We start from the raw sequence: 14,155 nt of genomic DNA on the forward strand, positions 1-14,155 counted from the left end.
ACCGATAAAGTACCGATATAAAATTTACTGTTACCGATAACCGATATTCTACCGATCTGATATAAAAGTGCAAGTAACCCTTCAAGAGACTGTAGTGCAAAGAAGTTGCATATTTAGACATTTATGTTTATATGAAGTAGGCCATGGAGATTGTCCGTGAAAATTATAACAAAATGGCGGAATTTTGCACTAAATTAGATATTTATAGATATATATCAGATCTGTAAAATAGTTGGTAAATTTACTGATACACTATATTGGCCGATACCAATAGCGCTGATTAGTCTGTCCCATCCCAAATATTTATATTATATACATTAAAGGATTTGCAATAATTTCTTGCCCAGAATTTGGAAGAAGAGATTTAATAACTAGACATGATAAATTGTAAACATTAACCCTGGAGGATTTTTGATTTCATGATTTGTTTGCAGGGTCTTGTGAAAGTGCTGGTTCCCTCTAAGCCCAGAAATCCAGATTGCCTTCCATATTGGCTGTCATTGATGCCTTTGTACCTCTGGGCTGCTGTGTTTTTTCTTCAGCCACACAAAGTGAGTTGTATTTTTTTTTTGTGGTTTAATGCATATGCCACCATTCTTACAAAATCAACATTTGACTGGTGGTTTCACAAGATTTTTTTTTTATTCCTATTTCGGTTATTTTACATTTGTTTTCTACCTCTTGGATTAACCATGAAAATGTGGATGAAGACAGACTACTGCAAGACGGACTACTACGTGGTGTTCACGGGAGATATACTGCAGCTACTTTTGAAATATGAGGCACAGTGGCTCAGGCTTAGCATACACGACTGTGTGTGTCCACCGAATGGTTATACACTAAAATGTATCTCCACACAAGGGTCAAAGCCACCAAATGCATGTAAGAAGTCACAGGACCTAAAATGAGGTTTCTTCCTCTGTGAGGAAGTTCTGTTCCTTTTGTGCAACCACCTGCAGATTGCACTTTGAGGTATAATTTGATACAACATAAAGGTTCTGAGCTTTTAATGACCATGTTTCCAATTTTACTTTATCTCTCCCTAGGCATGTCATATTCACTGCGGATTGCAACACTGTGAACTTTATTGCACGTGGTTGCTTTTGTGTAGCTCCATGCTCTTTCTTTGAGCTTAGAACATCACACTTCTTCGTTGTTATGTGCTTAGGCACGTGCGGGGTGATAGTCCCTCAAGCATGCAACAGATATTAACTTTATAATATTACATCACTTAGAAAGTGCAGCAGAAAATTGCATCTGATCTTAGAAGAAAGACATGCACAGTATATTTCACGGTGGATTTCATACCTTAAAGATAGTTAAAGGGTTGGGGAATAGGAGTACCCTGCATGCCTAAGTATGTTACAGAAAATGACATCCTTAACACAAGATGAATATATATACAGGGTTATTCAAAAAGAAAGAGCAGATTTCAAATGTTTATTTCTCATGAACAATAAAAGATGTGTGCCATAGATCAATGGATAGAGGAAGGTTCAAAGTTCCATAATCCTGCCTATTAGTTCCATTCAATACACACCGAATTGTTGTAGCTATCAATTCAATAACTAGGGACCAGTTAATTCATGTGTGGCAAGAAATGGAGTACCATTTTGATGTTTGTTGAGCAACACATGGTGCTCATGTTGAGTGCATACATTAAAACTTTCAACAATAAAACTTTGAACCTTCCTCTATCCATTGATGTATGGCACATGTTTCTATCTTTTATAGTTCATGAGAAATAAACATTTAAAATCTGCTCTTTCTTTTTGAATAACCCTGTATTATGGTTTATGGTGAATGACTTGAGTGTGGTTGTTGACAAGTCTATGATAGCTAAATTGTTTCTCATTATTTGTTATAAATTCATTATCTTTATGACTCTTGACAAAAGGCACAATTAGTAATTAAAACGTGTAGTTATTCAATTTTCTATATCTGTAATGAATGCAGACTTCCACTCTGCTTGCAGGAGGAGAGGTTCCTGTTCCCCGTGTATCCTCTCATCTGCATGTATGGGGCAGTCACAGTGGATGCTGTTCAGAAGCTCTGGTTCAGATTTCTAGTCCATGATAAAGGTGTACATTACTTGCAACAGACTATGTGGATAACGCTTTCTACCATCATTCTGTGTTCTTTGATCAACATTTCACGAATAGTAGCATTGTATAAAGGTACTTCGAAATTTTATATAGTGTAAAATGATTTTTTTATTGATTAAAAATATACTAATTGTCATTAGAATATTTTTCAAAAGGGAAAAGTAATTATTTTCTTTGGAAAAAAATGACATTTATACATGTGCTGAAACATCCAGTATAACAACCACAAGAAGCTGTTCTTTTTTTAATATTAGTCTTTAATATAAAATGCGGACAGTTACATGAACAATCTTTTAGAATTTAAAAACTAATATTGTTTTATGTGTTGTATGAACGTAAAGTGTAATGTTTGGTAGAAGAGAGGTGCTTTTTAGGAGGGGGAAAATTAATGCAAAAGTATATCTCTGTAGATGTACCAAAATTCATGTCCTGTGTAAGAATTGGGGCTTGAACAATTTATTGGTAGTCTTATCTGTAAATATGTAACTTAGTGCAAAATTCTGCCACTTTGTTGTTATTTTTGTGAATATATCCTTGTTTTTGTAATATATATATGTAATAATTAGGGCTGAGACAGAGTAATTTGTAAAATTCCTAATAATCTTAAAGATTATTTCTACAAATAGTGGCTTCAGTTTATTGCAAAATTATGTCATTGTTATTTTTTTAATGCATGTAAAGTATGAACGTAATGAACTGTAATCATGTATCTTTTTCAACTTCAATGTAAGGGCTTTAGGTACACTTTGAAGGGTGCAAAATAGTCATATGTGCCAATGCACCCCAAAATTTTCAGTATTTAATTTATTCATTGAGAAATATGGTTACATTTCAATAATCCAAAATTGTAATTGTGTGTAACAGGAATTTTGAGGAAATAACTGAAAAAGGAGGAATTATTTGGAGGAAAATAAGATTTAAAAATGTAGGTCTTTGCCTAGGAGCAATGAGAGTATGAAATAGCAGTGAGGATAATTTGTTACCTGATGGTTGCGTGCGTAACAAAGTAGTCAAGATTTGGAAGGAATGCGTAAAGGTCCGTGGAAATTCAATTACTCGCACGAAAAAAAAAAAAAAAAAAAAAAAAAAAAAAAAAAAAAAAAAAAAAAAACAACGATCAGTTACAATAGTCAGGGATTTTGTTAAGGCTAATGACAGTATTTTGTACTGTCACCTCAGTCTCTACTGAGAACCAACTTGACAAAGTAAACGTGGTCGGAACGATACACGTAAAAAAAAAAGGGCTGAAATCGATTTTAACTCTTTTCTCACTCAATTAATGTAACCTCTTATCCTTCTGAGCATGGATTCTCGTTGCGTATTATCAAAATTAAACTAACCTTCTAGTTTTGGGTTATATGGGATAATTACGTACACTTAGTTTAATTTTGCGACTCTAGTCGAAATTTATTACGCCAAAACCTCGCAACGGAGAATGGCCGGCGTTTCCAAGAGCAACATATACATAATATTATTCGTAACAAATTATTCCATTCAGCATATAACAATAAGTGACTTGAAGGTGGGTCAACAATTCTTTGTTACCGGCAAATAACAAGATAATAAAACTAGAACACATCCGGCAACTACAAATGACATAATATATGTAATTAATTAAAATACGCCAAGGTCAATCTATAATTGCATTTTTACCACAACTCATTCGTTGATTCTTGCTACCCAAAAAAACCACCCATTTGACATATTAATTTATTTTGGTGCTCCTGCTAAATCCATCCGATTCGTCTCACAAAAATTATCTCAACACACTGGTTAGTTTGTGGTACGTTAATTCGTATTCCCAGCTTGTGTTCACGTGATTCTAATTGACCGATTCCTCCTTTTTTCTTTTAAGCAAAAAAAGGGGGGGGGGTGACCAAGCGTCACTTTCTTTCTCCACTATATTGATCGCAATGTTACAATGTTCAATCATCCAAAACTGAATCGATGGTTGTTTTTACGTACAATTCTTTCTTTTATACGTCGTACATTACTTTCTAGATTCAATTATCACGTAGTCGCAAAGAGAGAAGAAAAAACTGGGGAGAGTGACATTCTTGTCCAAAAAAACACGCATTCACAGTTCACTTATAAAAGGTAAGCCGTAGAGTACATACCTCCGCTCGTTGGATAACTGTTCACCACAGTTAACTTGGGCAAAATCCTCGGCATCTAGAGAAACGGGAGGAACGTCCTCCAATTAGTCGTTTTCAAGCACGTTGAACGGTATTGTCCTCGTTTCCTTCGTGTCCTTCCTTCTCAGCAACTGATCCATCCATTCTCCATACTTCGAGTTGCGTCAGACGAACCTATGAAAGTTACGTTCGGTCAAAATGGTCAATCGTCCGCTGAATTCCCAATTGCCATCCTTGTATTTTGACGTTTGCTTTCGAAGAATTCCAACACTTCTCAGACGTACTAGCACTATACGTGAACAACGCAAACGTTTCCTCGTAATGTTCGAAGAACTTAATTTGTGCCGTGCTACAAATTGCGATCGACGAGAGAGAGAAGCACCGAGTTCCACGAGCCACTACTTCTCTCGAAGTCCATGACGTCACACCGAGGAATCCATGTCACACCGAGGAATCCATCGCGACTCGCGAGCTGAAACGGAACTGCCGTTTTCGTCGATCGAGTTCGTGAAGCAGGGAAAGCCACTAGTGACCTCTATCGGTCAAACAATTAAGTAAAATTTGAAAACACTGACGCGAAGCGTACCGGAATGACATGAGGAGAAGTGTGACGATATTCGATGCGGGATTTTTAACATTATACTTGAAAATCGAGTTCGCATAGCAAATCGTCACAAATTCAAGGAAAATAAAAAAAAATGCATGTTTAGTGACAAGGGGAGTGAAATATGATTTACAGAGATGTAATTTTTTTTCTCATAAATTTGGACAAAAAAAGGGTGTCACATACTTGAAACTTTACCAATAAAGTGCAGTAAATAGGAACTATTCTTATTTTATAGGTTACCATGCACCATTTGATGTCTACATGGAGTTCAGTAAAATAGCATCAGAGGAGAAATTTCCAGTCAACGAAAGCATAAATGTGTGTGTTGGAAAAGAATGGCATCGCTTCCCATCCAATTTCTTCTTGCCAAGTAACAAGTAAGTTTTCTTAGAGATGAAATAGGGTAGTCAGTGGAGGCACACGCCATAGGTTCGGATTACACTGTAAACTGTAGAACCAATTCAGATAACTGTAAAAGAAACTTTCTTGTTAGTTGAAAATGCACTTGAATTGCAAAGTCTGCATCTCTGGAACAGCACTCTTTATTTCAAGCAGATCCCCTGTACTTGTGTACCCTGATGGGCATATTCAATGAATGAGCAACAGGAGAATATTGTCTTGTGCAAACAATAAGTCACTAACCCATGCCACCTTTCCCTCTCCATCCACTGTGTTCAGCATCCCAAATCTTTCACTTCTGTAACCACCTTGTTTATTCTGTAGTAGAAGAAAGCAAAATCAAAATTATGTTACGGATTTGCACCGCTCAGGAAGTTATTTTACTTTATTTCTCCTGCTCCCGTGTGATGGTAGGTGAATGCTACAAGAATGGTGTTGCTTTCTCGATGTCTCAAAAACATTCCGATAAAAGTGAAAAATCATTTGAAATGACCATTGTTGTTTTTTTTGTTTTTTTTAAAATTATTATTAAAGAAATCCAACCTGGTAATTTGTATTTGTGCCTGTTGATACATATGTATTATACACAGTAACATAGTGCAAACATGTATTTTCATGTTGGCTGTCAGAATTATTCCATGCATAATACGAACCACAGTTTTGGTGGCAAAAAGTTTGAAAATTGTGTGCATTATACATGAGAAAAAATATGGTATATGTGTTTAAGGTAGAAAATACTTGTTCTTTTCCAGTTGGAATTTGCAGTTTATCAAGTCTGAATTCAGAGGGCAGTTGCCAAAACCATTCAGTTCTTCACCTGAAGCCACCTCTATTGTTCCAGAGGACATGAATGATGGGAATAAAGAAGAAATGAGTCGATATGTGAGTATCAAGGGTCCAGCAGTGATTGTTCTCAATATGAGGAGGAGTATTTATTGCAGTCACCAGTTATGTGACCCGTGAAATTTTGGTGAGTATGGTGTGACCACTCGGCCACATGCCAGCCAACGAAAAGTCACTTAGCAGGCCTTGTCCATTCTGCCATTTACATTTTATGGAAATATTCTGATATACTGCAAATTTGAATTGCGCTAACAAGGAGAGGACACAGCTTGGAAAAGTGAATTTGGACAGGACTTTGTGTAGTGGTAAGGTACCCTGTACAAAAGGTCTTCAAAGTTTGAAAAATTTCCATGTGCATCTCATTAGGTGAATATGTTGTCTGATTTCCAAGCGGCCTGGTAGCCAGCTGGTAGTGTATCAGTTTCACGTGTCAAAGGTTCTGGGTTTGATTCCTGTTCAGTTATCCTGCTCTGTCTTTGAATTTTCCAAAGTGTACATTTTATATATATAATATATGCTGCACATGAAATAGCACAGATACATAGAAACTAAGGTTGCATACTTGTTAATTTTCGTAAAATCAGAAAAAGAAGTATTACATATTGTGGATCTCTTGTGTTAACAAGTTTGCATATGTTAGCCAATATGATACTAAAGCTATCCTCTGACTAATGTTTCCTGAAAAGAACTATTTATGTATTGATGAAGGAATTGGGAACATGAAAGTCGAGATATGAATTTTACTAAAAGATGGCCCTGAAGCTCGCCAGTTGAACGTTGAACACTCATTCACCCCAACTTCTACCGGATGCAGAGCCGAGCAACAAGAATTTTCCACTCGGCTCTGCACAGTCAACGGCCCTCGCCAGCGGTGAGTGCACCTCCACTAAATTTCCACCTGCACCAAGGGATACCCCAGGTGAACAGTTGGCAATGAGAGAGCAGAACGAGAAGCAGTCCGAACTATAGAGAACCAGATGCTGAAAGCAGCCAGAGTCCAGAAAATCAGCGCTCCGTCAATTAACCTGCCGAATTGCCAGCCGCCTCTTATCGCCGCCAACAATCTCTCCAGCGGGCACCCGTCTCCATCCGAACGTCGCCGATGCCAGAAGCTGAGGGCCAGAACATCAAGCAAGGGGGTGAGTAGTTCAACGACTTAGGCTCCCAATAATCCTTCATCCTCACCATTCAAGGTAGAGGTGGTTCAGTGAGACCTAAACTAAAACCTAACTTATTTAACTGAGCTACATCCCAGCGTGACTCGATCCCGTGCCATACCCGACGTCATGCTACATGGTGGAGATGCTGGGTATATATGCTGAGATGCTACAGTATAGACACGGGTTACAGTTGTTCTGAAATGTAGTATAACAAACTCAAAACATACAGTTCGATTCCTTGATGGATGCAGTAAACGTGGTTTAAGAATTACTTACGTGAAATTTTGTATTTCCATGTTGCACAATTTATTGTTATTTCCGATTAATTTCAAAGGCTCACTGACTTCATTCACGTAGAAATATGAAATTCCATGAAAGTGATACAGTATGATGTTTTCATCAATTAACTTAATTAGTTAAATGAGATTGATGTTTTCTCAATTGATTTGTGTGTATATAATGATGCCTGAGGAAAAAAACTGATTGCTTAGAAATCTATTTGAAAAGAAGAAAGGGGTTGAAATGAACTGTCTTGATATTCATAATTTCTTGCAGGTCGATGTGAGTGATTGCCATTTCTTAGTGGACCTTGATTTAAATAAAGAATCCAAATTTGAGCCTCGGTATTCTCTTCAAAGCCAGAACTGGACAGTTGCACAGTCAATACCCTACGTGGATGCAGAAAAGTAAGTTGATGGGCATGTTCTTGTAGATAAAGTTGAAGTAAAAGCCTCTCATTTCAAAAAATGAAAAAAAATAATAGAACGAAGTCAAGTCTTTGAACAAATTACATTTTCAGTGAACATCTTTGCAGATTGTCCACAGAGAACTAATAGCAATAAAACACAAGTAGCCACAGTTATTCAAATAATATTAATAACAATTAGTTTTGAAGCTGCTAAATTTTGCTTGCTGCTTTAACGTACTATGCATGCATTTTTTGCAAGACCTAAGAATACAATAAAGTAAGATAATTTGAAACAATGTTGTAACAGTTTAAGGACAAAACTGCCCTTTTTGTACAGCAGCTGGTGAAGAATCTTCAAAATAGAAAGTTGCGTTGTTGTACTTCAATTTAGCTGTAAGAAATACAGTTGAGACTGCTTTATATGTAACTCAGTTCTGGATAATTCTGTTTTTTACATAAATTATTGTAGGTCCCGGCAAAATATAATTAAAAATGTGTTAATTAAGCCTTATTTGTATGCAATGCATTTATACATACTAATTCTCATTCTCATAAAAAACAGTTGATTTGTAAGCAACCAAGCTACTACAGTGTCATAGAAGCAGGGTGGATAAAAATCATTTTCATTTTTTTAACAATTTTTTTTTAATATTTAAATACTTTTTTATTTTCTTAAAATAAATGCTTAAAATTGCTTGTTTGATTTTTGGCACCATACATACAGACAGTGATCAGAACGCTACATTTTTAAAGTACCTTTGCTACAGCTACTGCTTCTCCAAAAATGTAGCTATTCTACAGCTACATTTACCAAAAAGTAGCTCGCTACGCTACTCTTGTTCACTACTCGCTACTTTGCATAAAAAGATAAACAACCCTATGGATATTCAAAATAAGCCTTTACTAGTTGTACATTCTAAATAATAAGGATGCTGTCAAATTCATGTTTACAAGTATAATAAATATAATTTCCATATCAACATATTTTTTGTTGAGAATAATTTTTATTTTTAGAAGACAAATGTGAAGGGAGTATTTTGAACCAAAGAAATGTCAATGGCAATTTGTTTCTCACTGCCTCTTTCTAGGATGATAATCTTCTTGAGGATGATGGATATCGGAATTTGAATATTCAGATAATTATAACTGATATCCAGATATTCCAATTGTTTAGATATCTGCCACTAAGATAAAATAATTCTTCAAAATAAAATTTCCACTAAAAATTTATGTACAACAATTTTAAAAACTACACCGTAGGAAAATGACACCAGCAGGTTCTCACTTTCCTGTGTCTTTCATTTAAGACTTGGCTGGACCTTTGGCAGTTTTTTCAAAGTTTTTCTCTCTTTCTAAAAACTGCTATGATATCCAAAATTCGAAAAATTACATCTGCTTATATTTCCTTCTGGATCATTTGCATACAGTGTTCATGTGGTGTGTTTTCGCGGTTGCCTAGATGTTGTTCTCAATAGTTTCGTGATTCCAAACTTGCGCATGACTGCTGGCACGTTTGTTTTGTCAGCTACCGAGTGGTTGAGTTATAGTAAAATGCTGCGACTTTGAGGACGTAATGGATATAAAAGAAATGGATCACTCGTTTTCGCACTGCAAGTTGTAAGATACTAGTTTTACACAGGAATTAATGACTTTTTGCTGTCTTTTACACCATGGACGTCTTAGAGATATTTTCCAGGGAGAGGCAAGCAAGGCATTTTTTTCATATGCTGAAAACAAGGCATATTTCTCTCCATACTAACGTTGCTCGATCAAAAAACATTTGAAGTTACCATGGTCCTGCAACTCTCTTATAACAGTTATAATAAATTGCTGTGAAAGAAATGTGACACTTTTTCCGGGGGCCAGTCTGTCCTTTCATCCCCATAGGATGTCCATGGCTTACACTGCTCATGATAACTTTGCAGAGCGAGCAGAAATAATTGCTCACCTTCATCTCGGTAACGTCAGGCCAATCATAAGACGTTTCTATTTCAGTGATGTAAGATGTGATTTTCAGTTTCTCAAGATCCAAACAAATATTTAACTATTGCTGAAATACGTTGCACATCTCATTTCTCGATCGTTATCCATAAAATAATTGGATTGAAAACACATTCATTGCCTATTCGTTTCGTAGGGAAAATGTCCATTGGAAGACTGGCTGGAAATCTGTATGCTGGATATCTTAATTTTAAATGTATCTAGATATCTTGGTATATTGTTGGTCACATCCAGAAAGTAAGTTTCCCTGGGGTCGTGCACAAAAAGGAAACATTATTTCATTCAATGATTTATTGCCAGAGATACAGCACTTGTCCAGTTACTTGTCAAAATAATTCCTGCCGGAATTCAGGCACTTGTCATAGCGTGGGACCAACTTCTGTATACCTGCTCATACAAGTCTGCCACCTGGGTGCCAAACCACTGTGTGACAGCCGTCTGAACCTCTTCGTCCTGAGACGGAGCATAACATCTCTCATCCGAAGATGGAGCGGATTCTCTGACTAGTGGACAGAGTCCAACCTCATCTCTCGTCTGGAGAGGGAGCTCAGCTTCTCTCATCCGAAGATGGAGCCCTTACTACTCTTGGTCTCTCGCTTGATGTGGCGGAGTTAGTCTCCTTTGAGGTGCTTGGTCTCTCGCCGGACCGGAGCGCACCTCTTCATGCCCGAAAGCAGAGTCCTTCTTTCTTTTTGGTGCTTTGTCTCTCGCCGTAGCGGAGCACACCTTCTCTCCTACGGATGCTTGGACTCTTGCCTTAGCCGAGGGCACCTTCTCTCGCTCGAGGGCGGAGTGGAACTAATTTGCTAGCCAGGTTTTCGCCTTTATATAGGGACAGAGATGCTAGCGAAAACGGGTGGAGAAGAAATAAACTAATAAAAGTATATTATTAAAGTAAGTTTTCCAAAATAGAGGTGGAACTCATTTTTAAATGTATACAATTCTCAATTTCTTATATTGTTAGAAAGATCATAAAAATAGGCGTGCGACTCGTATAATTTGTGACGAGACGGGTTAGTTACAACTTTGACATTCGTATAACTGTATTTGAAGCTAAATTGAAGTATAAAATGCACTAGGTTTTTGAAGATTGGAGATAATGTAGAACACTTGAACGTTAGATTGAGCAGACACAACTGTGTATTTTCAGTTCTCCTAGCCTCTTCAGAGCCTTCTACATCCCAGGGGTTTCGGAGAACTATTGCACCTATGCATCTTACAATTTGCTTCAGTCGAGGAGCTTCAGCATACCGAAGAAACAAAGTGGGGCAGTGGATTAGGTACATATAGTGGCCCTTCACAAAGGGGAGCAAGTACCAGAATACACAAAGATGAAAGGTAGGAGAAGAATTGGGACAAGGAACATGCATTGAGAAGCATTTAGGCCAGGATTTCTGTTCATGTAATAACTTTGTATGTGTCCATTTGTAACAATCTGTGGTGGAGGGAAGCATTTATGGTTGTGCCATGATCTCTAACCCACCCAGTGGTATCCTGCATTTGTTTTCAAAGTTAACAAATACTGACTTCTCAGGGTGTTCAATGTCATCAGGAATCAGTTTGAATTATATCATTCCAGAGTGTCTGTTCTGTGCAATGCAGAAAAGTCAACCTAAATGCATATTCAATATCCTCTAAAAAGTAGTGGATTGGTTTTGTGAATGAATATTGGGGTATTTTAGTTAATGGTGTGCGTGGGAATTTTGTCGGATTTGTTAATGGGGGGCTCTGCCACCCTTTTTTAGCAATGGGATGCAATACTTTCGTGTACATGATGTTTGTGTTTGTGTAGGAAAGCTGGACCAAAAGGGAAAGGCCGTTGTGCCTGAATTTTCAAATCCAGTTCCAAAAAAGTTAGTTTACTTATGGAAATTTCCATGACCTTTTTTTTAAAATAATAATAATAATAATAAGTACAGTATATGGTTTAATGTATCATTAAATCAGAATAACAACCATGCTATTATAAATTTTTGCACTGTTGCTAGCCGAATTTTAAAACCTTCAACAAAACTTGATTTCTTACAAATTAAGAATGGAGGTTTTACTTTCCTTAGAAACACTAACATCATTGCTGACTATGTGTTTTGGGGATACAGCATGTATTTGTATACGATTCAATTGAATTTTTTTGTGTGTGTGGGAGAAAGGTAAGTAATTTGTAAAGTATTTCTTTTTGAGTAATTTATCCAACTATAGTTCTGTACAAGCTTCTGTTATGATTGAACGTTGCTAGTGTTTTCTGTGCTGTGACAAGGAACTGATTGTATCCTTTAAAACTGCAATCACAAACTGTTGGGAAGGAGATAACCTGCTGATCTAATGGTGTGAGAATAGTGTTCACGAGCTGCATGATAGGAAAATGTAATATAAATGTCAAAGAGATACAAATAAAGTTGATGTTCATTTCTAGTTGAAAATGTCGACAGTGCTTGGACTTTTAATCACTGTATTCAGAGAGTAGTTCTGTCTTTATCTTCAGGGACTATATGTTAATTAGTTTGTAGTCATCCATATCACATATGGATGCAGTCTTCTATGTGATAATTACTCAAGGTTCCACTTGAGATCTGTGCTGAGAAAGAGAAACTTGTTTTAGTATTACAATGCTTGTGAGTCTTCTATAGAGATTAGTGACCAAGTTAAGTGAACCCATTGAACAGTTGTCGGACCTTATCTTTTGCTGAATTTGGAGAAATACAGGGTGGCTCATATTGTATCTAACTTCAAATGACAACGGGATGACGGTGAGTGCTTTAGTAACTTTATATGGTTATGAAATAAAATTATACACATAGGCATTTAATACAGTGTATATTATGGACAATACAGACATCAGTGCACCTTAAATATAATGCCCTCCTTCTCCTTGGATGCACTGTTTGAGGCGATGCAGGAAGGCTTTCATGATGCGCATCTCAACATGTCATGTTGGAATAGCATGTATTTCAAGGTGACTGACGGTTCACAACATTACCAGTGACTCTCCACTGTCTAACACACCTCAGAATGCTGTGTTTCTCTGGAACAGGCGCATGGCGATTTTTATTGTTCCACTGCAGTGCCCGGTGCCTGTTTGGATGAAGGCTTCCACCACCACAATCTGCATCTGCACTGGCTAATGCTCCATGGTATACTAATTGCCTGACTCCCAACTGCTCACGGATGTAGGCATGCCTCACATGCACACGTGCATTCTGGCAAGGTTGGCAACTCAAATTGGTAGATACAATATGCCCCACCCTGTATAGTACTTAGTTTTTGGAACAAAGGTTTTCAAATATTAAAGAATTTTTTTTTTATCTTCCAAGAAATCAGTGCTCAGTTTTTGATTTTTGTCTATTTCCATTCCTAAATTAACATCCTCATTAAAGAAAAAAATTCTTAATTTTTATTGAACTTCTCTACAACCGCAGCAATTATGTTGGCAAGTTATTTTTGGAGAGAGGGGGTGAAGGTGCCAGCATGTAAAGGGGCGCTAAGAAGGGTCCCTGTTGATTGGAGAGGAGAGACCGGATTACACCCGGGACCCATGGTGAGAGAAAGAAAAATACACTAGAGACAGAGTGGAAGAGAGAAATTTCCCAATGAACACCAAAGAAAGCAGAGAGGGAGAGAGAGAGAGAGCGAGAGCAAGGAAGGACATGTGGAAACAAACATAGCCGGAGTTAAAGGTGGCCAGGGGCATGTAGTGAAAGAGAGCTTTTTGACAAAAGACGAATGAGAGTGAGATAAGGCCATTTCTCTATCTACAAGAGAAATAAAGGGGTGTGTGGGGGAGTGCTTCTCTCTTGGAGGGAGAGAAAGCATGAAAGGTGGTGAGGAGGGTCCGGGGGATAAAGTACATGACCTTTTCCCCCAATTGCGGTCTCTCTCTCTCTCTCTCTCTCTCAACCCTCCCCCCCCTCTCTCACTATTTCTAAAATTGAGAGAAGTTTTAATCAGAGCTGATTGAACAGGATTTCTGCAAAATACCATATGATGGTTAAGTATAAATAAAGTCTGTGGCAAAAAAGAATCGCCCCCTAGTGATAAAATCTAATATTTTCTTTCAAGCAGTATGTTTTATTTTATTTTTTGTAATTATTTTGACAATTGAATATACTGTACGTGATTTTAACATTTTCTGATATTTTACTTACTAATGAAGGTAATAATGAAGAACAAATAAAAGTAGTTAGTTGCTTAAATTGTTAAGCTTTATGGCCTTTATTGTG

The 14,155-nt window shown here is 37.1% G+C and overlaps 1 protein-coding gene across 2 annotated transcripts in view; it reads left to right on the plus strand.

The window, feature by feature from the left end:
* The window catches only part of Alg9 (alpha-1,2-mannosyltransferase Alg9), a 38,513-nt gene that overhangs the window by 23,057 nt on the left and 1,301 nt on the right, over nucleotides 1-14,155 (plus strand). The window contains exons 8-13 of one of the 2 annotated variants that reach the window (XR_014442314.1): nucleotides 435-551; nucleotides 1,976-2,177; nucleotides 5,083-5,224; nucleotides 5,999-6,128; nucleotides 7,805-7,935; nucleotides 11,089-11,276. Coding sequence is in view for 1 of the 2 variants with exons in the window: in XM_083130104.1 (XP_082986230.1) it covers nucleotides 435-551; nucleotides 1,976-2,177; nucleotides 5,083-5,224; nucleotides 5,999-6,128; nucleotides 7,805-7,935; nucleotides 11,089-11,218 (852 nt within the window). In the remaining variant the exon portion in view is untranslated. Of the gene's footprint in view, nucleotides 1-434; nucleotides 552-1,975; nucleotides 2,178-5,082; nucleotides 5,225-5,998; nucleotides 6,129-7,804; nucleotides 7,936-11,088; nucleotides 13,710-14,155 lie in introns of those variants that run through there. The other variant, XM_083130104.1, reaches the window with a different exon arrangement.

Source organism: Lepisma saccharinum, chromosome 10 (assembly GCF_977018435.1).
Source record: "Lepisma saccharinum chromosome 10, izLepSacc3.1, whole genome shotgun sequence".
Classification (NCBI taxonomy): domain Eukaryota; kingdom Metazoa; phylum Arthropoda; class Insecta; order Zygentoma; family Lepismatidae; genus Lepisma; species Lepisma saccharinum.